The sequence below is a fragment of the Berghia stephanieae genome, chromosome 4 (genome assembly GCF_034508935.2).
Source record: "Berghia stephanieae isolate SIO BIC M18660-M18661 chromosome 4, UCSD_Bste_1.3, whole genome shotgun sequence".
Classification (NCBI taxonomy): domain Eukaryota; kingdom Metazoa; phylum Mollusca; class Gastropoda; order Nudibranchia; family Aeolidiidae; genus Berghia; species Berghia stephanieae.
Genome location: NC_088363.1, coordinates 40,150,632 through 40,176,198, shown reverse-complemented (window position 1 = coordinate 40,176,198; position 25,567 = coordinate 40,150,632). Strand labels below are relative to the sequence as shown.

Below are 25,567 nucleotides of genomic sequence, written 5' to 3'. Positions count from 1 at the left end.
AGGACGACAACAATGATTATGAAGATAATGATCATGATGATCATGATGATAATGTTTAATTTTCTTTTAATTCCAGACTACAAGAGATGGTGAAGAGCCCATGACCTTAAGAGCAGACGACGACATGCGACAGATACTTAGACATGTTAATAAATAGTAGCAGCAGTTCTTCAACCGCAATTTTATTTTATTCCAAAAGCATATCGAATCATGGAACACAAATTGAAAACAGGAACAAAGATACATGAAGGACAGCAAAACGAAAGAGAATTTATTCACATTTCAGAAGCACTTGAGTAACCCGCGACGAACGTCCAAGAAATAACAAAAAGGTGGTCATAACAGTTAATTTGAAAACTTTCAATGTATGTCTACCAACAAATATTATTCAAGATATTGATAATCAATCGCTAGGATTTGAAAAAGATGATATGGCAATAGAAATAGGAGGGGGGGGGGGCGGAATGAGGATAATGCTTCTATAATTGATAACTTTTAGGAATAATTTAATGGGAAGAAAATTGACTTCACTCAACACTTTGTTATTGGTAATCTATGAATTGTTTTAGGCATCCATTTTGCTGATTACTTATCACTTAATTGTATATCAATCAGACTGAAAACGTTCAAGGTTGCACAGTTTTCTGAGTTGGTACGTCAAATCCGGTTGGAGGAGGTTGTGAATATTTTACCTAAACGCATAGCGTCCATTAAAAAAAAAAAGACAACTACATGTCAGCATTGAATACTGGAATAGTAGAACAACGCGTTGTTGCTATTGGTGCAAGAGAGAGACAAAGAGATTGGGGAGAGAGACAGACAAAGAGAGAGAGAGAGAGAGAGAGAGAGAGAGAGAGAGAGACAGAGAGAGAGAGAGAGAGAGAGAGAGAGAGAGAGAGAGAGGGAAAGAGAGACAGAGAGAGAGAGAGAGCGAGAGATAATAAAGAGAGAAAGAGAAAGAGAGTTTATGAATTGAATAATATACATCTTCAAAAACATTCAAATAATACTTCTTTTTAAAGAATATGATTTTTAGTGAAATTTACGCTTGATAATCTGTCACGAAATTATTATTGTAAACATGATATCATTACGCCTTACTATTTTGGGAGAGGGGTGAAATAATATCAATGATACTGTGCTGTTCTATCTGTGATAATTCTTGAGTATTATATAAAATATGCTTTATCAAATAAATTGTTTATAAATAAAATTTGGCTCAAAACTTGTCATTAAGTAGAAAGAATGATGCCATTCGCAGAGAAAAATTGGAGCGAATTGTTCTTTCCCTAAGCCTACTTATTTACAGGTCTGATAACCCAAATTGTTATGGGCTCATTGTTGTTTTGGATATACTCTCAAAACATAAAAGCATAAAATAGTCGCCATTAAAACTGTTAAATCAAGCCCATAATTGCGTCAGTTGTCAGACCTGTAAATATGTACACGTAGCCCCTTCACCCTCCTCAACAAAAGGGCATCAACATCGAATTGAATGTTGATCAGGAAGTAATATTTAAACCTGTAGCTCTATTGTGCTTCAATTTCCATTTACGTGTTTTTGAGGGTTTGTAGCTGTTTGTTTTTAAGGATTTTAGGCGCTTGCGACACATTCAGGTCATATTAGCGCCAATAAAAAGGAAGAAAATGGGTTAGTAAAAAAAAAAATCATAGAATCACAATTAAAGCACCCAGGAAAAAGTAAGACAATTGGTAAATTGTTCAAATATGGAACAGATGTAGATGCCAAGAGCATATCATAAATGCACCGAGTTTGAGATTAACTAATAGTCTCTTCCAGACTCCAGCACAGGATCCAACTAAGATGAACACACTCAAATGTTTACAATATATTTTCAAAACAAAAAATGTAACTATCGGTGCATAAATGAGATAATTTATAAAGAAAAAAAAATCACCTTCCAAAACTAAAACAATACATTTGACAGTTTTCCTCTCAGCCAAGGACTCCGGCAAGGGCAGGACAAAGCGAAGTAATCTCATTCCAAGACAAAGACAGAGAGCAACTTAGAAAACATTTAAGCTTATAGAGACAGGATAGAAGACACAGCAAGTGACCTCCTGTCCACCATGGACATATTCAAATACAAAAATATATTAATAACTGACTGTTTTTGTTGTTTTTTGTGGGGGGTTTTTTTTTGGGGGGGGGGGGGGTGGACTAATTTTGCTTTTGGTTTTGCGTTTGTTTTTGTTTTTTTGTTGTTTTTGTTTGATTTTTATGTTTTTTTGTTGTTTTTTTTTTTGTGTCTGTGTTTTACTTTTTATCTTAAGCGGTAACATTTTGCGTAACACACAATGGAAAAAATTAATATCAAAACACGTATTGAAGTGTTACTTTATTTATTATTGAGTATGTGAGTATAAACTATATATAGATATAGATATATCAAAATATAACAGTATATCAAATAATAGATAGTGTAATATGATATAGAAATCTCCATTGAAACTGCTGTGTAAAATTGTGACTATGAAACATTATTACAACAATAGTTACACTTAATTAAATGTGACATTTCCAATATGTTTGTTCATATTGTTGGTCTTGCATTACAATTTACAAGCCCTAACGAGACTTTTAGGCCATTTCAACGCCATCAGTAAAAAGGAAGATGATGGAATGGATTTGAAAGATGTAAACCTCCGTTAACTCACTCAACCCTAACAACGACTATATCCGTTGTTTACCCGGCCGGGTTTCTTTTACCCCATGCCTATTTATTACATTTTTCTGAGACAAAATTTAGGCGTAGTATCAAAGCAAATGTTTTTAATTTTTACATGTTAATGATAGTTGAATAAAAATAGCTATGCACATGTTCATTTTTAATACATTTGTTTTCAAATTTTGAAATGTAACAAAAATCTCTAGGATTGAGTGAGTTAAAAAGCAATTAAAAAGTGAGACACGGGAAAACAACTTCAATTAGCAGAAGTAGATTCCAATTGTATTTATTTGTATTTAGAGGTTTTACGGCGCTTGCAACACGTTAAGGTCATATCAGCACCAGTAAAAAGGAAGAAAATGGAATAGTAAAAAGTTCTAGAATTACAATTAAACCACCCAAGGAAAAGAAAGACGAAGGGGAATTGGTTAAAATAGTAAACAGATGTAGATTCCAAGAGCACACTATCAAAGTACTTAGTTTGAGATCACCTAAAAATCTCACCCAGACACCAGCACAAGATCCCACTAATCGGAATACACTCAAATGTTTACAAATCATATATTACAAATAACAATACATAACAGAGAGATGACTTACAAGGGGAAAAAATATCATCTCCCAAAACTATAACTATACATTCGACTATTTCCCTCTCAGCCAAGGACTCCGTCCAGGGTCAGAACAAAACTAAGTAATCTCATTCCAAGACAGAAAGCAATTTGGAAAACATATAGGGGGATAGAAGACACAGTAAGTGCCTCCCTGCCAACTATGGGAGGCCAGGAACCCCACCCGGTGATATTTCATCTTCAATTTAAATCAAACTACATTAGATGAACTATATATATGTATATAACTTTATACACAGGAATTACTAGTGATCTTTTTTAAAAAACAACTAAAAGTAATACAAGCTGAAGTGAACGCGTAATTTCAACATTTTGTAAAGTAAACAACAAATAGAGTACCTAATGACACTTTGCTATATTCCATTTTTTTTTAAATTATGAAAGCCTTTTCCACTTATAATAGAAAAAAAAATTATTGATAAGCTACGCAAATCTCCTAATTATTTACAAAATGCATTAATTAACCATTGCATTAGAACTGTCAATAACAATGCTTGTTATGTTAAAAAAAGCAATAATATAGAATAAATATTATTTATTATAGACCTGTTCAGCCTGCGTGTATAAACTTAGATATAGAGGTAATCTTTGGCAAATTGGTATAAGTCTTTATGTCATGTACAAAATAAATAAATATAATGAATAAATAAATAACCATATAAATAAATAAAAACTTAAACAAGTAAATAAATAAATGAATAAATCAATAAATGAAGTAAATAAAATTTAAAAAATACGAAGTGTACATATATGCATGTCTGACATCCGAAATCACTTATGGGCCTAGTTTAACATTGTTGTAATGGACAGTATTTTGCGTCATTTTTTTGTGATATCCATTACACCAATGAACCCATAAGGAATTGGCTTATCAGACCTAACAATAAGTGCACGTCGAATAAATAACAGGCAGACATGCTATACAAAAGTATTATCAAATTATATGTGTAAAAATCTAAACAAGAGTAAGCGATCTAAAATATGTTCCATAGAAAAAGAAGACAATGACAAGATAATAACAAGACATAAAATCAAAAGTGGCCTGCTGTTTTTTGCTGGTGTAGTGCTGTCAAAACTCCTGACTAGATAAGTCGCCAAATATACAATTTTAAAAAAATAATAATAATAACAGTTAATAAATGCTGAATCTAAATTAAATAAGACCCGATAACAATTTGGTGTGAGAGAAGGTGCTAGATATGTGGCATTTTCTTTTAAAATGAATTGGAAAAAGTGAAGGGGAAAAATCCAGTGAAATCAATATTAGATTCCTGATCTTTATCTATGTTTTTCTTTGTTTTTAAGGATTTTGGCGACACGTTTAGGTCATTCCAGAGCAAGTAATAAAGAAGAACATGGGGGAGTCTCAAAATTATAGATTTACAATTGAAAGCAGACGAGAAAAAGTAAGACAGAGGGATATGGTTAAAATAGGGGACAGATGGAGATTCCAAGAGCACACCATAGTGTACTTAGTTTGAGATCACCAATAAGTCTCATCCTGAAACCAGCTCAGGATCCCTAATAGGAATATGCTCAAAGGTGTACAAAACACTAAATTGTATAACAGAGAGATGATTTACAAGACATAAATATATAATCTCCCAAAGCTAATTATAGATTTGACTGTTTCCCGCTTGGATTTCTAGAATCTTCTCTCATTCCCAGCCCCTTATTATATATATAGGATCTAGGTATGTGATTTTAAATTTCTTAAAACTAATAACCATCTTCTAAACACCTTTATGAATTGCAAAATTACAAAGAGTGCGCAGAGTTTCAGAGAATTTCTATCTGGAATTATATCTAGAACTTGTATTTTAATCTATTGTTTGTTTGTTTTTGTTTTTAAGGGTTTTACGGCGCTTGCAACACATTTAGGTCATGTCAGCACCAGTAAAAAGGAAGAAAATGGGATAGTAAAATGTTCTAGAATCACAATTAAAGCATCCAAGAATAAGGGAGGCAAAGGGGAATTGATTCAGATAGAGAACAGGTGTAGATTCCAAGAGCACGCTATCAGTGTACTTAGTTTGAGATCACTTAAATGTCTCATCCAGACAAAAACACAGGTCCGCGCCAAGATGAACACACTCCATTGTTTACAAATCATATATATGTAAAAGGAAAAATAATACAGTGCATAACAGAGAGATGATTTACAAGGAAAAAAACATCATCTCCCAAAACTAACTATGCATTTGACTGTTTCCCTCCCAGCCAGAGGACAAAACCGAATAATCTCATTCCAAGACAAAGACAGCAAGCAAGTTGGAAAAACAGATATAGGGGGATAGAAGACACAGTATGTAGCTCCCGGCCCACTATGGGGGGTCAGGAACCCCACCCAGAAATTATTTCAATCTGTCGAATTAGTTTGATTTACAATATTTATTGTGATCAAAACTATCTTCTCTATCTCAAGAAATCTCTTATTTCGAAATGGGGAAAACAAGAAAATGGTCAGTTGAAACTATATCATCTGTTCTATCAAAGTCATTCAAATCTTAAGAGAAAACATTGATTTACTTGGAATTACAAAAAAAATGTCATATATAATTATCAATAATAGTAAATTATTTACATGCATTCTAAAAGAAGGTAACAAAAATAATGTAGATCTACTAATAAATAATCACAATTTGCTTTTTGAGACAAAGAATTATCCTCAAATAAAAATCAATCATACAGGGTGTTTGACAAAAAAAGTATAGGATTATAAAATCAGATTAACTGTCAATGAATTAATGCAATGGAACAAATAATTGATCAAACGGTAGGAAATTATGTAAACGTTTTTTCCATTAAGTATATCAGTCTAACAATTAAGTAATAAACAAAAATGAATATAACGGCTTCAATAAAGAACAAAATACTAAACATGAAACGTTTCGGGCTCAAACCCCTTCTTCAGCTTACAACAGAACCCAATAAAGACATAAATACATTTCTAAATTTATCTGGAATTTAGTTATGTATTTATGTCTTTATTGTTTTGTTTGTTTTTTTGTTTTTGTTGTGGGCTGTAGAAGGGTTTTGAGCCCGAAACGTTCTGTGTTTGGTATTTTGTTCTATTTTGAAGCTGTCAAATTCATTTTTGTTTATTACTTTTTACAGTCCACAGCTTCTAGCAGCCTAGCATCACTTTAACAGTTAAGTACGGCTTTTCCAATCAGATCGTTTTTATTGTTTTTAAAGTCCAAAATGTCACAAATTTGTTTTCAAAATGGCATTATTAGTACTTTTTTTTCTTTCTAGGTTTGTTGTTAATTGCTAAAATGAAATAAGAATGGAAAATAAACACCAACCAAAAACTTTTTACTATAAATAATTTTGTTATAACATGTCGCAAGGCTAGACCTACCTACTATTACGAAAAATTCGTAGAATTACGAAACCAATTTTGGCTCCATTTCAGAACTTCCTAAGCTTTTCTTAAGTCATTAAAACTTTTTGAAAATGAAAGTCGATGCCAGACTACATACTTTTCAGGATTTTGAAATGTTATTTAATCCTTGTTGGGGATAAATTGTTGATTTTCAAACTTAACTATAGCAACTACAATCTTTATCTCCCAAAAATTACCAATTTTTAGATTTTCACGTAGCCAGTTCTGCGTAAGTTATTAAGTTTTTTAATTCTACACTTTTTTTATCAACCATACTGTTTAGGACTTATCTTATTAAAAATATAAAATTCTAATATATATACAAAAATCAGTTCTTAAGCAAGGACGGCATAAAGGAAATAAAATATATATTTATAAGCTTTGTAATGTTTAGTATCACAAGTATAAATAAACCCTGACTGCTAAAATGTGTTTCGTTAAAAAAAAAAGCTATTCCCCACTTAGTATACACCCATTAACTGTAGGTTAAATCAATATACATAACAAATCAAGGGTGTCCAATTCTTACAGTGCAAGCATCATATTTTTTAGCTAATTGCAGCACTCATTGGATTTTAGCACGCCAATTTCCAACACACTCTACAATACAGCAAGCTGGAGTTGGGTAATCACATTTTATTTATATAATAAGTCGTCACCTCCACTGAGCTCGGATTCTAGCGAGATTTTTGGCTTCTCCTGAGAGCGTGCTATAATCCAGCAAGTACTGTACCTATATCAAAGCCGGATCCATCCCTTACCCTTGAGACCAACAAATACTAATCACAATCCCATTATTTGGCAAGGTTAGTCATGTGATCTAATCACATATGACTAGTTACTTCAAAGTCATTCTAACCGTTTATATCTTAAAATCACCTCTCTTGCACTTATAGTTGGACGCCCTCAATATATTAAGCCTAGCATTTTTTTTTGTCTGAAAATAAGTTCATGTAAATTAAATAAAATAAAAGATATAAAATCATTGAGGCATATTTAGAATGTATGGCAAGCATATAGGAATGTGTATTTGAGTTAATTTCACTTATTTCTCTTATTTTTTCTCCTCCTCATCATCAACCTTCTCCCTCTTTCCCACAACAGAAGATCCATAAATATTGAGCAAACATTTGGTCAAACATAAATAGAATTTTTTTTTCTTAATTGAATCTTCAATTTGTCAATCAAAGTGGGTTGGTTGATGATCCTAAATCAATGTTTTAAAAAGTGTAATGGTCGTCACACTTTTTGACAACTTTTCAAAGTTAAATCTGCAATGACAGTATCTCATTATAAAAGTTTAATTTCCACAAAATTTAGCAGAACAAGAGCCTGAACAATTTTGGATAGTAGTTGGAAAAAGTCACTGTCTCTTTGAGATTTTAAAATACGGCCTATCAAATGTATCAAATCATGTGTCTATCAATTGAGAAAAGTGGTTGGAGCAGGCATTTATATATGATAATAACAAGAAATGAAGTGAATGCACAGGTTCCAGAAGACAATAGAGGATAAAAACTATACAGAATGGAATGAGAACTCAAGAACACACTGATACAGTAGAAGTTCCGAATTAGATTCCTCTCATTGCATAAAATTGTTTATCCTCTAAACTCTTCTGGTACGTTTCCATTAACTTCATTTTATGTTATGAAATCCCATGTATGATAAAAACATTCTAAATATCTTACTTATTCTTCATGGAAGAATATTGACACTTATATCTTTGTAAACTCCAATTCACATAAGATTATGCTGCATTCTGAATTTTTTTTAAATTTGGCACCCTAAATATAGCATTAAAAAAATGAAGACAACAACTCATTTACAGTAGGGTAAAATGGAGTAACAATAAGAAACTGTCTTTCACAAAGACAGTGATGTGAACATACAACATAAAGTATTGAAACATAAATATGGAATGTTTGCGTAACACAAGGAGGAAGTTTACAACATACCATTAACTATTACCGAAGCAACTTTTTATTACACCCATCCAATTACTTCATCTATATTATTTCTTATCTTCGAGTACGAAGCAAAGACTGTACCGCTAAGCCACCTCGCCCAGTAAGTGAGTAGTTCAATTAGACATAATACCAAATTGACGAATTGGGTCACACATTTAATCAAAAGTTGTTTCATTTCATTCTCCATGTTTGTTTGCTGCCATATGGCCAACCTAATCCTGTATGGACCACGATGCATCAGGAGTTGTCATGCCTTCTTGACTTTCTTGGTTATCTCCCATAGCCATTCTTCTCTCGTCCATTGCCTGAATGAAAAGAAAAGATTTTTATTTTATTCAATTAGACTTATAAGTTATAAAAACATTCACTTAAAAACAAATATAACATGAGAACAAATGAAAAGTTTCCAAGCTGGGATAAATAAAATAAAAAACTGATACATTATCTATACAATTTAAATACTTTAAAACGTATCCTATGATACTTCTTTAACAAAATAGTTTCACAAAAATACCTCATGTTAAATGGAATATCTTTAAAAATAAAAATATAGAATATAGTCTATCTCTGTATTAAGGGTTTTACAATAGTTGCAACACGTTTAGGTCATTTCAACGCCATAGCCTATCTCTGACTGCAATGCTGTTATGTGTACCATGCATGTTTTGTTTTTTTTCTCTTGACAAGAGCTAAAGCAACATAGGATAGGCACAATATAAATATATTCTATTAATATCATATACAGGCAGGGTTTGATTTTACATAAACTTGACAATGTAAATGTTGCTGCTCGAAGCAATAAATAACAATGTGAAATTGAATGTAAGTTTCAATTTAATTACGAAAACAGATTAAATGGACGTTTCGTGTTTCCTCTTTATCATCAAAACAGGATGAATGAAACACTACAGATGAATGAGATAAAGTGGAAGTGGCGTTGTCTGGCACTTTTCATACACACTTGTTCAGATCTTTACAATGAAACCAGTTGTAAGTGGTATTGGGGGAAAGAAGAAACACTTTACACCCTTGTGTGATTTGGAGGTGATTGTTTCATTGTTTCAGATTAAGAATTTCATTTAGCACATTGCAAATAGCAGATCTTCAAGTTACACAAGTCTCAAAAGGTGAGAGAAAGTGTTAACAAAAAAATCTGATTTTGATCATGTGTAGTCTACAATAGCAAAAATATATCGTTTTACAATATCCAATTGGATTTAACCGTCAAGGAATGTCATAAAATTCCAAAGACATCAAAATTTCAGAATTTTATCTTAAAATTTCAATTGCATGTCCAGATAATTTTGCATATTCCAATTCTTTTTTTTTCTATTACATTAAATGTGTGGTGCTATTATTATTATTATTATATTATTATTATTATTATTATTATTATTATTATTATTATTATTATTATTATTATTATTATTATTATTATTATTATTATTATTATTCATTATTATTATTATTATTAATATTATTATTTATTATTATTATTATTATTATTATTATTATATTATTATTATTATTATTATTATTATTATTATTATTATTATTTTATTATTATTATTATTATTATTATTGTCATTATTAAAATATAATTTCGTTTTATCATCGCTATTGGGGAATACACATCAGTGAGAAACTGGGCAGAGCAGCAAATAAGGAAATAAATTCTAATTTGTATTGATTAAATAGTTTTTTGTTTTTTTTAAAATCAATATGCAACGCAATTTATTTGTATTGCATATAGTGCATACTCACTCTCTTTAAAATGCTGGCTACTGAGGGCATGGATCTACCATGAGACGTTTCTTTCAAGGGTGACAACTCAGGGGGCAAAACGGATTTCAGTTTGTTCCTCTGCTGAAGCAGCAAGCCAGGTTCGACAGAGAAACGAGACTGGTCTCGAACTTCAGGTTTAGAAGATGCTGACTTGATCGGGACTCCAGATCTGACGGGGTTTGAATGATCTCTGGTGCTCTTCTTGATTTGGTGAGATGTGAAAAACGGTGGTGGGGGTGGTGGGATATGATCAGAGGCATCTCTAGTATTATGCTCTTTAGCACGGTGAATGCTTTCTAACAGTGCTGAGTTCGTTTTGGTATTTGGGAGGTACTGACTCGTTTTGGAATATTCTCCATCACTTCCCTGTTTGTGTGATGATTTCTGACTGTGTTGATGATGCTCAAGAATTTGTGAGTTTTTATTTTTGTGTTGCTTCACTGTTGGTGACAAGCGAGGAGGTTGTGAGTTTGAATCTTTGGTTTGAAAGTGTCTATTGTTCTTTTTTGTGGTTTTTCCAGATTTGGACGGTGAACTGACAGGAACATAATCATCTGGCTCGCCATCGTAGTTGCTTAGTTTATTCAGATCTAAATGAAAATCATTGAAGAGGAAGAAGCTTTCTCTAACTTTACCTTGGGATTTAGTACGAGTAACAGAATCATTATTAATGGATGATGAAAACATGGCATTTCTATTCATCTTTTTTACTGGCAAAACAGATGTGCTTTTATTGACTTTAGATTTCCCTCTTTTATGAGCCACATTTCCCAAATTTCCTCTAGAAAAGTCAAGAGAATCTTCATCCTCGGAGAGGCTCAGACTTAAGCTATCAATAGACATGTCTGTGGATAGTGATGAACGATATTCAACAGGTTCATCAAAGTTTAATTTTGTTATTTGTGTACTTCCTGCCACACCATGAGACTGATCAGGCCAATTGGTTTGATTTTCAATTGATGCGTTATTATTGCTTTCTGTGATAGATGAGTTGAAGTCATTTTCCGTGATTGATGATTTAATGTTGCTTTCTTTAATAGAAGTATCAGGATCACTTTCTGGTTCATGATAACTCTTTTGGACTGACATAGTGTTATTGATATCATTCGTAAGAGTAGATTGACTTGAAGAGGATGGAGGTGTCATCATCTTCTGTAGACTAGTTAAAGTGTATTCAATTTCTTTTGTTACGTCTGAAAAATTTTTCGATGACAATGATGATGTTGACGATGAAACTTGTAAATTCTTATCACTTACATTTTCATCAAAAGAAAAGTCTTTGGGCTCATCACCTAAAATATCCAGATTTTGTAGAGAGTCACCAAATCTTTCATAATGCTGACTTGTATTTATGGAAGGAGATTTTATTTTCTGAGACCTATTTGAAGTCTTCCCAATTTCCTGATCCAAGGATGCAATTTCGCCTTTCTTAGCATCATGTCCTGATTTTTTATTTTTGGAAATGTTATCCAGAGAGCTTTCTGATGGAGTACAGTGAACATTCGTCTCAATCTTTTTAGTAGATCTCATGTCTTCTATCTCTTTATCAAACAGTGAAGTGTCAACATCATGAGCACATGCAAAGTTTTCTGATTGAGACATTGGCATCCTGCCTGCGATCCATGGCTTGGGAGGTTTTTTAGGTTTGACTAACGATTGCCTCAGAGGCAAAAGTTTTCTAGAGGCGTCACCAGCACCTGATATAGTAATCTCCTTTTTAGTATTGTCTCTTGGTCTTGGGGATGGCAGATATTTGTGGAGAAGTTCATCAAGTTTTTGTGTGTCTTGAGCTGAATCTATCAACATTTGTGTTGAGGAAGAGTTTGCTTTCTCCTGTTGTGATGTCCTAGAAGAAAAAGTAGAATTAATATCAAAGCCCTTTGCAACACGAGCTGAATCTTCAAATGATTGCCTTGAGGATAGTTTTATTCGTTCATTTTGAGATTGTCTCGGTGAAGAGGAAAAGGCTCCAACAGAAAGTTTTACTTTTTCATGTTGAGGTGTTCTCGGAGAAAGAGCAAAGACTCCTGGAGATGGCCTTGTATTATTTTGAGAAATAGTGTCATTATTTCTCAGATCTGCCTCGTGATTATTCTTCTGATCGACTGCCATGCTATTGGGAGAGTTTACTTTTGGAATCCTCCTTTCAGCTTCATGTACAGAAACTGAAGACGACACAAATTGGGATGATGAAGTAACAGGTTCATCAATATCTACAGATTCCATGTCTACAAGGTTTTTGATTATTCCCTTTTCGTCATCATGTGTCAACACCCTGTTTCTAGCATCAGACTGGCCATCAACTACACCTTCTTCTTCTGAGAAGTCTTTACTTTCAAAATCACCACTTCCTCTATTTGACATATCATTTCTACTACGTCTAGGTTGGTCGTCAAATTGGGCTTTTTGGTCCTCAACATCCAAATCATTTGAAAAACTTATAGGTGTTGAACCAATGTTGCTATTGTTTACGTCTCCCTTCAGATTATTTACAGCCAAAGATTCCTGAGACTTTTTGACTTGATTATGTTTTGGGTCATGGGACATCTCTTGACAGCTTCTCAACCAATCCTTCCTACTTGAAATTTTATCCAAATCCAAAAGTATGTCCTGTGGTATAAAAAATAGTTCATGAAATATGTTTTTTTAAATGGTGGAATGTTTTCACATAAGAAAATATAATTACTTGATTTAGTTTCACAAAAGACACTATGGTAATGCCATCACTACAGCTTTACAATAGAAAATATACGTGATAAATTTGTAAAATTTGCTGTCAAAACTTCTCATATTGTCCAAATATAATATATAATAATTGGACACTTTACGACCTTGAAGTCACATTGTTTAACTAGCCCCCCCCCCCCCCCCCCTCTTGAAAATATATCCACAAATTTCTTTTTCAAAACACATTCAGTATGGAGAGGAATGAGTTTAGGACCTAAGGTATTCAATTTTAGCTCTTGGTTAAATAAAAACATATCATGTACTAACACAGACCTGTTTTTGTCTCTGTGGTTTACGACACAATTACAATTAGTTTTCGGTAGAAAAAAGATTCACACATTCAACTAGATCCTGGAATCAAGTGATGCCGATATTTTCATGATACCTTCTGTTATCAAGACAATCTTCTGTTAGATATTTTTTTCCAGATCAAGATTTACCATGCATTTCATAAATTCAAGCATTCCGGCCAAAGATTGTATCAACTGATAAGTAAATATTTAAATTTTAGAAATACATATGAATTATCCTATTACTGGAAGAGGTCGATTTTACTCTAACTAAACATCAAACCTTGCATTTCTAACAAGACAGACTTATAATGCGCATTTTCATCACTGGGTGATGCAACTCATGTCGCGTCTGAGTCACAATATTTTCACTGCTAGCTTAGTGAAAGTTATCAGGTCTGCAGTTATGACCAGGGAAAGAAATGGGAAATATGATTTGACAAAAAACAATTAGTCTAGTCATCAGAGGGTTGGAACAAAAATATGACGATTAATATCAAAAAAACAATTTTCATAATTTAAAAACAAAGTAGAAAAAAAGAAAACTTTTATCGTCAGAGGTCTAAAACAAAAAAGCTCAAAATAAGGAACTCCTACCCAACTAATTAATCAACATTTTTGCCATAATTTTTTTAAAAACTTTTTTTAAATGGCCTATTTTTTCATGCACCAACTAAATTGTACCCATGTTGACCGTTGACGGCTCTTGGTCTAATTTTGATTTCCACAATAATATAATCATTAAAATAAATAATTGACTATGCATGAAAAGCCTTTAAATTTTGTGATTTATCCACATCAAAACCCACTCCATGCTTTTAATGTTTTCAGGTCAAGTCTACAGTGGAGAAAGTTTGCCCAGTTCATTTGCGCAAATATACCCAGAGTTTCCACTAGTTTAAAAAAAAAAAAATCAATGAACACATGATCACAAAAATAAATGATATTTTTTCTTGAGTTGTTTTAATTGCACTCACTACCACCAAAACAAAACAAAAACACTGAGCGTGTGAATCAATTAAAAAAAAAAATGTTTAACCCTCTCCTTACCACCCATAGGAAAATCGTCACATTCGTTACGATGCAGCCAACATTTTTCTCATTCTGATTTCTTTTGTACATCATAATATTTGAACAAAAATGCTAGCTATAGTTAAAGTATATTAACACAGTGTTGAAGAGCTCGTTTAGCAGAAAAATATATGTATAGCAAGAACTAACAGCTTTTGTGTTCAAAATAAATCTATTTTTGTATAGGTTGGGTGTGAATTTTTGTGGACAATCAGGAAAACGGCCTGTAAGGAGAAAGTTAAAATTACACTCCACTGAACAGAAATAAATCATTTAATTAAGCAGGTCAAAAACTCACCTTAAATGTTGGTCTTATGCAAGGGTTTTGTTCCCAGCACCGTTCAATCAATGTCTTTAACTCTGTTGGACACTCCGGTGGAATAGATGGACGCTGACAGGTTCGAACTCTCTCAAGAATCTATTTATAAGAACAACATAAATCTAACTAAGATTTTTTTTAAAGTAAAATAAGTTCAAATGTCTGAACAGATGATGGAGATTGCCTTCTCTTTGGTTAATATCCTTGGTGTCAACATATTGCCGAAAGATGATCAGTTCCTTACATATAATTTTTAATTTGTCATATCTAAATAAATAAATAAATTAAATAAATATTATCATTAATATAAACAAAAATGAATATAACAGCTTCAAAAAAGAACAAAATACCAAACATGGAACATTTCACGCTCAAAACCTTTCTTCAGCCAACAGCAAAAAACAATAAAGACATAAATACATTACTAAATTCCAGATAGTTGACAGAGACAATTTGTATCTCTGTCGTCTATCAGGAATTTAGTAATGTATTTATGTTTTTATTGGGGTTTTTTTGTTGACTGAAGAAGGGTTTTGAGCCCGAAACGTTCCGTTTGTGGTATTTTGTTCTTTTTTTAAGCTGTTATATTCATATTTGTTTATTACTTTTTACAGTCCACAACTTCTAGCGGCACATTATTATTTTGACTATCATTAATAAAGTGCATCTTATCGGATTCACATGCACAATGCGCTTCACAATGTTTCATTTATTCACCCAGCAGGCCAGCAGGAACTGTATTTCCATGTCATAAGGCGCCAGTTGCACATCAGGCATCCTTTTTCCGTCACTGGACATAGCCAAGCACTCATTCACACCTCAGTCGAGTGTGATAATGTGTAATAAGTGCCTTACCAAAAGGTTCAGCCTTGGGAGCAGAATTTTCCATGATCACTGTTACCCATCCAGCCACTCACAATGCTTAACATTGTTTGATGACTTATGTGACAAGAAGAGACACTATATCAATGAGCCACCACTGAGCCAATAAAAAGACTAATTTACCTATTTAAAAAATAAAAACAAAATCTTGAGCTTTTAAATAGTGCAATATACATTAAACATGCTCAAAGCACTTTACAAGGGGTGACTAGCCAACAGCAACACTCAACATGTAGGACAAGATATGATGCCCGTTAGGCAATATTACATTTACGCTGTTAATGGCCAGGTACTCATTTCACACATGAATATGGTGAGAGAAAGTGAGTAATGAGCCTTTTCAAAGGGATCAACTATGCACTGCTCGGGACTCAAGCCCAGGACCTTCCGATCCAAAGGCGAGTATCATATCACTAGACGACATAGCCGCACATTTACCATGTGACCAGACTCAAAACCGTGTTATGCCGGGTTGAACCTGATGACGAAAAGTTAATTTAAATATAATTTAATAGGACATTTCATATTTCCGTTCCTTAAGAATCTATATTATCTAGTGAGAACAAAACAAAGAAATGTTGGGACAAGTCTCGCATTAAATTCAGTAATCACCACCAACACTACTGTATCAAATAGACTCATTGTTTCCCGTAACCAGCACCCCCGCCCTCCCTTCTCCCTTATTTGGTTGTTGACAAGGTAAAGGGTCACAAATGTATTTCCTTTTCTTGTTTACCTGAAGAAGACCAAAGGCCGAAATGACGTTTACTTTGTGTTGTATCTTTTATAAGAGTCATTTTTACTCCCTTTATTTTACTATAGATTTTATTGACCCATTTAGGCACCTCTAGATTTTGGGGTCACAAATGCTTTTGACAGACCACAATGGTGTCAAAATGGATTAATCCATGGATCCAATAGACTTCACAAGCAAACCTGAAAAGTAGAGCATCCTCCGTAGGGATCCTCCCTTGCCAGCATTTCCCACAACACAATGGCAAAACTGTAAACATCTGCCTTTGGAGTAATGTCCCCTGCAGATAGGAGTTCTGGGGCCATCCATGCTGGTGAACCCTGGGATAGCTTGGACTTGCTACTCCTGGAGACTCGAATATCTGACTCGACTCTGTTCGAAGAATAATAATAATAATAACAATAATAATGCACATTTGTTATATGAAGGCTTAACTCTTTCGAGTTTACCATAAATGAAAATCAAACAAATTTGTTTGATTTTTCATTCATTTGAACTCGAGAGAGTTAAATCAGAACATAGAAATATTATAACAACATTAGTACATTCACAGTCAAATTAATCCGTTTGTTATTGTTTTGATTTTTTTGGGGTTTTTTTTTTGTTTTTTACCCTGAGACAAGAATTATGTAGTTATTTTGAAGATGCCTTCATTTTTACGGTTGGGATTTTGCAGATATTTTTACACTTGCAGATTTGTTTATGGAAAGGGACAGAGCGGTTGGATAGCACTTTAAGCGGTCATGACGACAACACTTGTATTGGATCACTTTAATTTTCCCCATTTAGGAATGACCCCTCTGTAGTATTGCTCTAATAACATAATCACCACACAGTATTTGTCATGGCCGCATGCACCTTGTTTATTTATTCTTGATAATAAAATTTTGTGCTTTTTTCACAGCAACACGATGCCATTGCCTAGGCATTCATAAAGGTGTATAGCTAATCCATTAAACAAACATCTGATGTCAACAGAAACCATCCATATTTTCGAAAGTGTGCAAATTGGGGGGGGTAATAATATTGCCCGAGGTAAAAAAAAAACAATTGAAGGGCTTGAACCCAGGATCTTCCAGGTTGCAGTCAAATGCTGTAACCATTCAGCCACCTCACCCCCTTTAAATATGAAGATAGGAGCATTTCAATACACCCAATGACACACAATAATAGGCAGAAATTCCATATACAGGCGCCATATCGATGACTATAAGTAAATTTACTGAGTAGTCCACATTGAATTAGCAGCCATCTTGTTTGGTTATCAGTTGTGCCTGAGACTCTGGGCATTCCAGCACTAACAAAATAAAGACCCTAATTTTATACGCAAAATGTACCTATCTAATATTAATCCCACTACTCCAGTTTCTTTAGATAAATAATACTTGAATTTTAACTCCAAGTGAGCAACAATACATTTTCTTATAGTCATTGAAGTGGCGCCTGTATATGAATTACTTCCAAAAAGTCTGTCAATCATTAGAACACAGGCTACTTACTTCCATTTAGAAAACCCAAAGTCTGCCACTTTGGCTCTATTCCCAAGCCCCAAGAGGACGTTCCTCGATTTCAGATCAAGGTGAAGGACGGGAGGACGGTGATTGTGGAGATAACAAATGCCTGATGCTATGTCTCTTGATATCTGGCTAAACTCTTCTTTAGGAAACATTGGCCTGAATTGTATGTCAAAGTAAGAGTAAAAAGATTTTTCAATAACTTAAACAAGCTGCAAAACAGACAAAAACAAACTAGTTTACCATAACTTTTCCATAAATAAGTTATTTAATCAATTTATGGAAGTCATAGAAAAAAAAATTAAATACAGGATTACTCACTCAAATCCTATAGATCATTTAATAAAGGCCTAATGAGGTAAAAAAAAAAAGAAAGGAAAAAAATTAAAACTGCAATCATTATATACTATTCTTTTTAATGTGGCAATATTTCTTATGAATATTAGCCCTCTGATAGAGTTATAGTGCAAACAGCCAATAGAATAATAATAAGTATTAACGTGACGTGAATTCTCTGTTGTGAAAACAGAACTATTTAATGTAGTTTAATGCCTCTCTCTGATAATCTTATAAAGGATAGGATAGTGGATTATGGAAGAGTACATTTGTTGACGAAATTTTTTAAGAAGACGGTATGAAATGACTTGGAATGCTTTGATTTTGAACTTTGTATTATATTTATTTGATAGTCAGTTAAGATGATCACTTGGCTGAACAAGAAAAGATAAAGTGAGAAATGAACGAATTCGTAGGCTAACTGTAGTGAAGAAAGTATTGATAAATATGAGAAGATAAAGTGAAATGGTTCGGACATGTTAAGAGAGGAGAGGGGGAGTACATGGGAAGGAAAGTATTGGATATACAATTAGAGGGGAAAGAGGAAAAAGGGACGTTCAAAGTCAAATACTAGATGGTTGGATAGGGTAATGGATTATATGAAAGAACTGGGCCTGGAGGAAGATTTAACCGAGATGAATGGCGATGTGGTATTCATTATGGAAACCATGCAGAATGTGGCCTAAGCTGAAAGAAGAAGAAATTAGTACAACTAGTTGCTGAAATCATCAATTTTTTCATCAATCTTTTGATTTTCTTTGAAATGTCAGATTTCAACCTGCAACAAAACATACAATTCAACTTACAGATGTGTGTCATGAATCCTCGTATGAAGATTTCCACCCTGAAGATATTCAAGCACCAAGACAGGACATGTGTAGGCTGTGCACACGCCCAATAGCATCACCACGTGGGGGTGGCGGAGCTCTTGTAGCAATGATACCTGCACACATTGGATACAACAGAAAAAAATTCATTAATCATAATATGCAGACATATTAGAAGCCGCAAACATAGTATTTTCACGATTCCGGGCTTCAGGCAGCCCTCATCGCTCTCTAAAGATAAAACCTGTATTTTCTACTTTTATAAATTATAATATAAATCTAAAATATAATCCAAATCTAAGATTTCATCTCATTTTTACTAGAAAAACAATTTCAGAATGTTCAAAACATGTGCATTATAATTCAAATTTGAAATGATATTTTAACAAATTTTAAACACTGGTAAAAATTAAAACAAAAACACATTTACTAGTTTTTCTCTACGAATTTGGTTTTCCTTATTTGGATTCAGGTGAAAACATTCGAATTTGTAGGGATTTGGCAAAATCTTGACCTAAAAAAAGTCTGTATAATATACTGATTTTATCATTATGAATGACAGGTCATTTGTACCGACATGTGTTGCTTAAGCGCACCTACCAACTATAAGAAAAACTCGTATAATTACGAAATTTTAGTTCCAAATTTAGAACTTCATGAGCATCTCTAAGTCATTAAAACTTAAAGAAAATAAAAGTAGATGCCAGATTACATAAATTTAAGAATGTTGAAGTTTTATGTAATCCTTGCATGAGTAAATTGTTGATTTTTTAAAGTAAACTATAGCGATTACAATTTTTATCTCCTAAAAATTACGAATTTTAAAACGTTCAAGTGATAAAGATAATATGTGAAATCAACAACGTTTTCCTCATGCAGGAAAGACTAATATTTCATATTTGGGATCATCTTAAAACTTGAAATTCACTTTTTTGCATCTGGTTCATCTTGACTTAGTACTAATTAGAGGCAGTGGGTCACCAGATTGTTTGGTATGGGATACTTATCCAATCAGACAAAGTAGTCTTCAGAGCCACTTGGCCCACAGAGACGGAGTTTATCCCAGTGTCTGATGCATGAAACGGGCAATACCAATTGTTTGCTACCCTTTGGATAGGATGCTAGTCTATCGCAAAGTAGTTTCCACTAGATTTAATATATTCAACTACCTAACCATTGCTGAGTGGAGAGGGCAGAGGTCAAAGAAAAATCTCACCTTCACCCAAGATCAATCTTGGGTCACTTTTTATATGAAGCGAGTGCTCTACCTACTGAGCTATCAGGACCCACTCAGACAACCCTCCGTACAAATAACAAAATGAGAAGAAAAAAATGCCTGTCAGGGTTTCATAGATCTCACCTCTGCTGAGAAATAATTTTTATCGTTGGATGTGAGGGAGGTTTTCAACTGTTTGATGGCCACCTCAGAGCCCTGGTAAATGCCTCGGTAGACTTGAGAGAAAGCGCCATCTCCAAGCAAGTCTGGTGACATGGAAGATTAAAAAGTAAAAGTACATAATCAAAATGTCACAAGTATATTAATAAAATTATGTTACAGATATTACACTGGCGCTGATATGAGCTAAATGTGTCGCAATCGCCGTAAAACCCTTAAAAACAGATATTACATGTAATTTCCAGAAGAAACTGATAAAAGCTGGGTTTTGATCATTCAATTGTCATGGCCTCAGATAGGCACAAAAACAACCCAGTTTTGGTTCTAGGAAATACCAGAAACATCATTAAGGTCTCCACCAGCAATAAATGAAAAGGCAAGGAGAGGGTGCGAGGTCTGTGTCTGTGTGAATGTGTATTCTGTGGAATGCATGTTGAGGGCACCATGCGATATAGTTCTGGTGATACATGTATAAATAATGAGAAATGATTTGAACCTTTCCACTGGTACAGAATGCAGGCTTACCTTTCATTTCAAAAGAAATATCCTTTTTATCAATTTCTATTTTGCGTAGATACTCCTGTGCCATTGCAAGTTTTCCTCGAGACATCTCAGTTTGTCTGTATCAAAATATATGTTTCATTAATTTCAATACTCATGCTTCTTTTAAAGGCATAACAATAAATTTAAAAATTAAAAACATTAAGATGAAGACATAGAAGGAAAAAAGAAGAGAACGTAAAATACAAACATATCAAGGAAGAGCTTTCACAACAACCATATGAGTAACAAGTGTAGAACAGCAGTTTAGTTTTTGCGTCAGAACCAAGAAGCACGAGATTTGATGCACAAACTCCACAGGGCCTTGAGAAAGTCCTGACTACACTTTGCAGCACTGCATGGAATGCCAGGGCTATTTCAGTCTTCCTTTGAAATCGCTTAAAGATATATCTCCTCATGTAAAGAATTTTTTTTAACCAAAAAATACAAAAACACTTGAGCAAACCATAATAATATAGCACAATATTTAAATGTGCTCACAGCGCTTTACAAGGGATCCTTAACAAAGAATACATTTAACATATAAGACAGGACATGACACCTTAAGGCAATAATACAAAAACTTTTTTTGTAACACAGACAGCGATGTTACCAGCCAGGTACTCATTTTATACCTGAGTGTGGTGAGAGAATTTGAGTAAATAGCCTTTTCCAATAACTTAATTTTGCGCTCAGATTGGACCCGAACAAGTGTCATACACAAGACCACAAAACCGCAAATAAAGGGAATTCTATCCTTCTTTTTTATTTATATGATGGTTTATCAATTAGTTTTCTTTACAAGAAACTTCGTGTAATCTTCAGTGATTAGTTACCTTGAGATTTTATTGATGTGAATATTGTCCAATATTTGGGCCTCAATATTCTCTTGTCCTCTATCTTCATTTATCTCAGCCCCATGCCAGCCTTCTTTTCTCCTTAAATTGTTTTCTGTTACATGCTGAGATGCCCTCTGCTCTAGATTACCTTCTCTCTCTGTGATCCTGGAGGCACTCACAAGGGGACTGACCAGATTGTCATTTTCTGTTTTGGTTGAGGTCCTGGTATCTCCTTTATTTTCAGCAATAATAGATTCATCATCTCTCATTTGTCGATGGCTCGTTATACCACCCACTTTAAAAAACTCTTGTGCAATATCACTGTTGCCTTCAAGGGCTGAAGAAAATTGCTGTTTAGGTGTTCTCTGCCTTCGTCTCTCCCTTGCAGATGTCCGTACATTGCTGTCTCGGTTGACATTCGTTTTATGTCTACTTATTTCCTCCTGACCCCTCTCTGTCACGTTCTCTCCATCTCCGTCTGGCTGTTCCATCTTCTGGACTAGGTGTTGCTCAATATGATAGAGTTGTTGTTTGAGTTGTCTAACGATGCTCAAATTCAAACTTTCCTTGGCGCTACTATTTGCAGGGTCAGCTAACTTTTCCATGGCTTGATCTAAATTCTTTAGAAAATGAATGAATATGAAACATTTTAAAAGAATAATTTGTGTCTAACTTTGTTCATTGTAAATGTGAAAATATTTTATTATCCTTCTGTTTTTGACAAACTAAATCATCTGAATTTCTCTTGCCTTATCAGCATTTGACAGATAGTATATTTCTTAATTGGTTAATTCCCATTCAATAACCTCAAGATTACGAAGCAATTCCATGGCTGTCCACAAATTTTGAAGTGGATAAAGATGCGCATTATTTAAATGGAGGTCCCCGCATTGTCAAAGCACTCGCATCTCTCACGCAAACAGATTAATATTATGAATTATTATTACAGTCCACTCCGGGTAATCGCAACACCTGGGGATCAGCGAAAATGTTGCAATTAAACGAAGTTTTGATTAACCGAAGTTGAGTTTCCTGTTCACTATTGCAACATTTTCCCTCTGAGTTTACACAGGCTTGGAACCAACATTACTTACTTACTATCCAGCGTCGTCCTCATTGACGTTAGCTGGCCGCACTCTCCGATGACAAAAGTCTGCCCAACATTGACTAATTAAAAATGTGTTGTTTTGTTTGTTTTTTGTTTTTGTTTTTGTCGTTTGTTTGTGTGTGTGTGTGTGTGTGTGTGTGTGTGTGTGTGTGTTTTCTTTTCTTTTTATGGTTGTAAATTACATCATTTTCCCTTGTATTTTAATCACTCATTTTTCCCTAAGAAGGCATCAAAGGTTGTCTGTTTTCTTGCTGAGGCCTGCTGATGTTTATATATGTGTTGCTCAATTGTTTCCAAAAATTGAAGCAAATCAGTAACAGTTAAAGAGTCTTCTTGAAGGAGGTAACATATGACTGCAGAAACCCTTATTGCAACACCTGCATTATTTTGTTACTAATAAGGTGGTGACACACAACTGTGGCATTAAACCTCGCCCACTCTTGATTCTTCACCGTGTCATGATTTCACCTGTGATGAAATTTTGTTTGATTGATTTCTTTAATTTACCATTTTTCGAGGTGAAAAATGTGTTGCAATTAACCAGTGTCTTTTATATAGAATTAATTCTTAGGAAATGGTGCGATTAAATGAGTTGCGATTATCCGGAGTGGACTGTATTATTATTATAAAGCTGTGCATTTGTAGAGCACTTTCCACCAAAATCTTAAAAGCTTCAGCCCACTGACATTAAAATCATCACTCTTTACACATCATACAATACACAATGACATGCAATAAAGAATATTTTCTTTTTTGAAGAGGGGCTACTTTTTTAAAATATATATATATATTTCAAATAGATTCGATGTCTTTTAATATAAGCAACAAAGTAAATCATGGACCCAAGAGGGTTAATATATAGAACAGCGACCCACCACATAAATAAATGCTTACTTAGTAGTCAAAACATGTTCTAATTGTCTCCCCAAAAAAATGAATGCATGATGAAATTTTTGATTTACATAAGAATAAAACTTGACACCAAACCTTTGTATCCAACAATTCCATTACAGTCGCTTCCTCATCCAAACCACCAGTGTCAAACTTTTGGTCCTGAGATGACTCTAGAGAATAATAAATAAAAATGCTTTATTTCAATGTAATGGTCTGTTTTGTTTTGGTTGTTTTACAATTCAATAACATTTATTCATATGTTCAATGTATCGAAAAACAAGTGAGGATTATAGTTCTATATTGGGTAAAATATATTTTCTTCATTTGCATCTCATTTTTCTCAATTTTGAGATTTTGAAGTTTTCTGTCAGGAAATAACCTTATATAGATTTTATTCACAAAACAAAAAATATAGAAAGTTGCTTGTAAATAAAGAGGACACCAAGCATCAAACCAAGATAGAGAAAAAAAGAATCTGAAGACTAAAAAAGAAGTTTCTGTGTGGCAGTAAAAATAATAACATTTATAAAGTGCGAACAGATGACAACACTGGGTGTTTGGTGTAGTTTGAGGCAGCAATATTATGATCTATGCTTCGTCACCAGTGGGCCTAAGGTTCATGCTTCATTTACTCTGCGGTGTGGCCTAGAGTAAGACACTATAGCTTTTCTGGTATTGTTTACGTGGTCCCCGAAATTGGAGCTTAACAATAAAAAATTATTTTATTAAGCAAAATTTTTTTTAAATTAAAAATTTAAAAATAAAAAAAAAAAACACAAAGGAAAAAGGAAAATTAAATAATCAAAGTCATATTACTGATGACTCATATCGTTCTTGTGATGGTTTCATGGACCACAAGCTGAAAGACTCGCCGTCAAAGGCTATTGATTGCTGTGAAAAATATAAACTATCCGATTGAAAAAAAATGATTTTATTACCTTCACTAGTCTCACTGACTCCCAATGGTTTTGTTTGCAACAATTCTTCCACACTTTGAGGAAGTCCTGGGGGTGGAATTATCTGGAAAGATCAAATATGCCCAATAAATATGAGGTTACAATTGAAGTAAAAAAGGAAAAATCGAATAACATTTAAAATGGATGTAAAGGTATAACCTATACTTCAAACATTTTAGTTGACAGTTTGGCCTAATAAAAGAAGCATATGAAGATTTGTTCACATTGTCTTTTTTTATTGTTTACGTTATCTTTTTTTAATACTTTATAGTGACCCATCATCTCAAAACAGTATTATGTTGGGATGAGTCGAGCGCTAAAAAGTCAAATTAAACTTAAACTGATCAAAAATAAGAAATTTCTGAGCTCCCTTTGATGTAGAATCCACACAATTTTATTTCTGTTTAAAAAGTTCATTTCTCATCCTCTATGATAATTATATAATTGTGACCACGGGGAAATAAACATTGTCTATATTTTGTCAAGAGTATGGTCATTTTTACATGAACAAAATATTGCATATATTTAATCTGATATTATAATTCCATGCATTTCTATAGCATAGAATAGACACGTAGTGGATGGGGAACATAACCATGCCCCTCGGACAGTACACAATGCCAGTTAGTGCTAAAATAAGCAAACTACA

At 33.5% G+C, this 25,567-nt stretch overlaps 2 protein-coding genes across 3 annotated transcripts in view; one reads left to right on the top strand and one right to left on the bottom strand.

Annotated features, from left to right (window-relative positions):
* Nucleotides 1–1,213, top strand: part of LOC144970560 (uncharacterized) — a gene marked incomplete in the record, with an annotated part of 124,031 nt that extends 122,818 nt beyond the window's left edge. Inside the window, 1 exon segment of the mRNA XM_078910322.1 lies at nucleotides 77–1,213. Coding sequence (XP_078766448.1) covers nucleotides 77–104 — 28 coding nt within the window.
* A 1,134-nt stretch (nucleotides 1,214–2,347) lies between these two features.
* Nucleotides 2,348–25,567, bottom strand: part of LOC144970559 (uncharacterized) — a 39,500-nt gene continuing 16,280 nt past the window's right edge. For both annotated transcript variants that reach the window (XM_078910321.1, XM_078910319.1), the window contains exons 9-19: nucleotides 24,901–24,982; nucleotides 24,056–24,132; nucleotides 21,958–22,580; nucleotides 21,107–21,201; nucleotides 20,546–20,667; nucleotides 19,165–19,301; nucleotides 18,008–18,181; nucleotides 16,691–16,880; nucleotides 14,852–14,971; nucleotides 10,445–13,075; nucleotides 2,348–8,985 (exon numbers count right to left, since the gene is read on the bottom strand). In XM_078910321.1, the coding sequence (XP_078766447.1) occupies nucleotides 8,893–8,985; nucleotides 10,445–13,075; nucleotides 14,852–14,971; nucleotides 16,691–16,880; nucleotides 18,008–18,181; nucleotides 19,165–19,301; nucleotides 20,546–20,667; nucleotides 21,107–21,201; nucleotides 21,958–22,580; nucleotides 24,056–24,132; nucleotides 24,901–24,982 (4,344 nt within the window). In that variant the 3' untranslated portion in view covers nucleotides 2,348–8,892. The remainder of the gene's footprint in view (nucleotides 8,986–10,444; nucleotides 13,076–14,851; nucleotides 14,972–16,690; nucleotides 16,881–18,007; nucleotides 18,182–19,164; nucleotides 19,302–20,545; nucleotides 20,668–21,106; nucleotides 21,202–21,957; nucleotides 22,581–24,055; nucleotides 24,133–24,900; nucleotides 24,983–25,567) is intronic.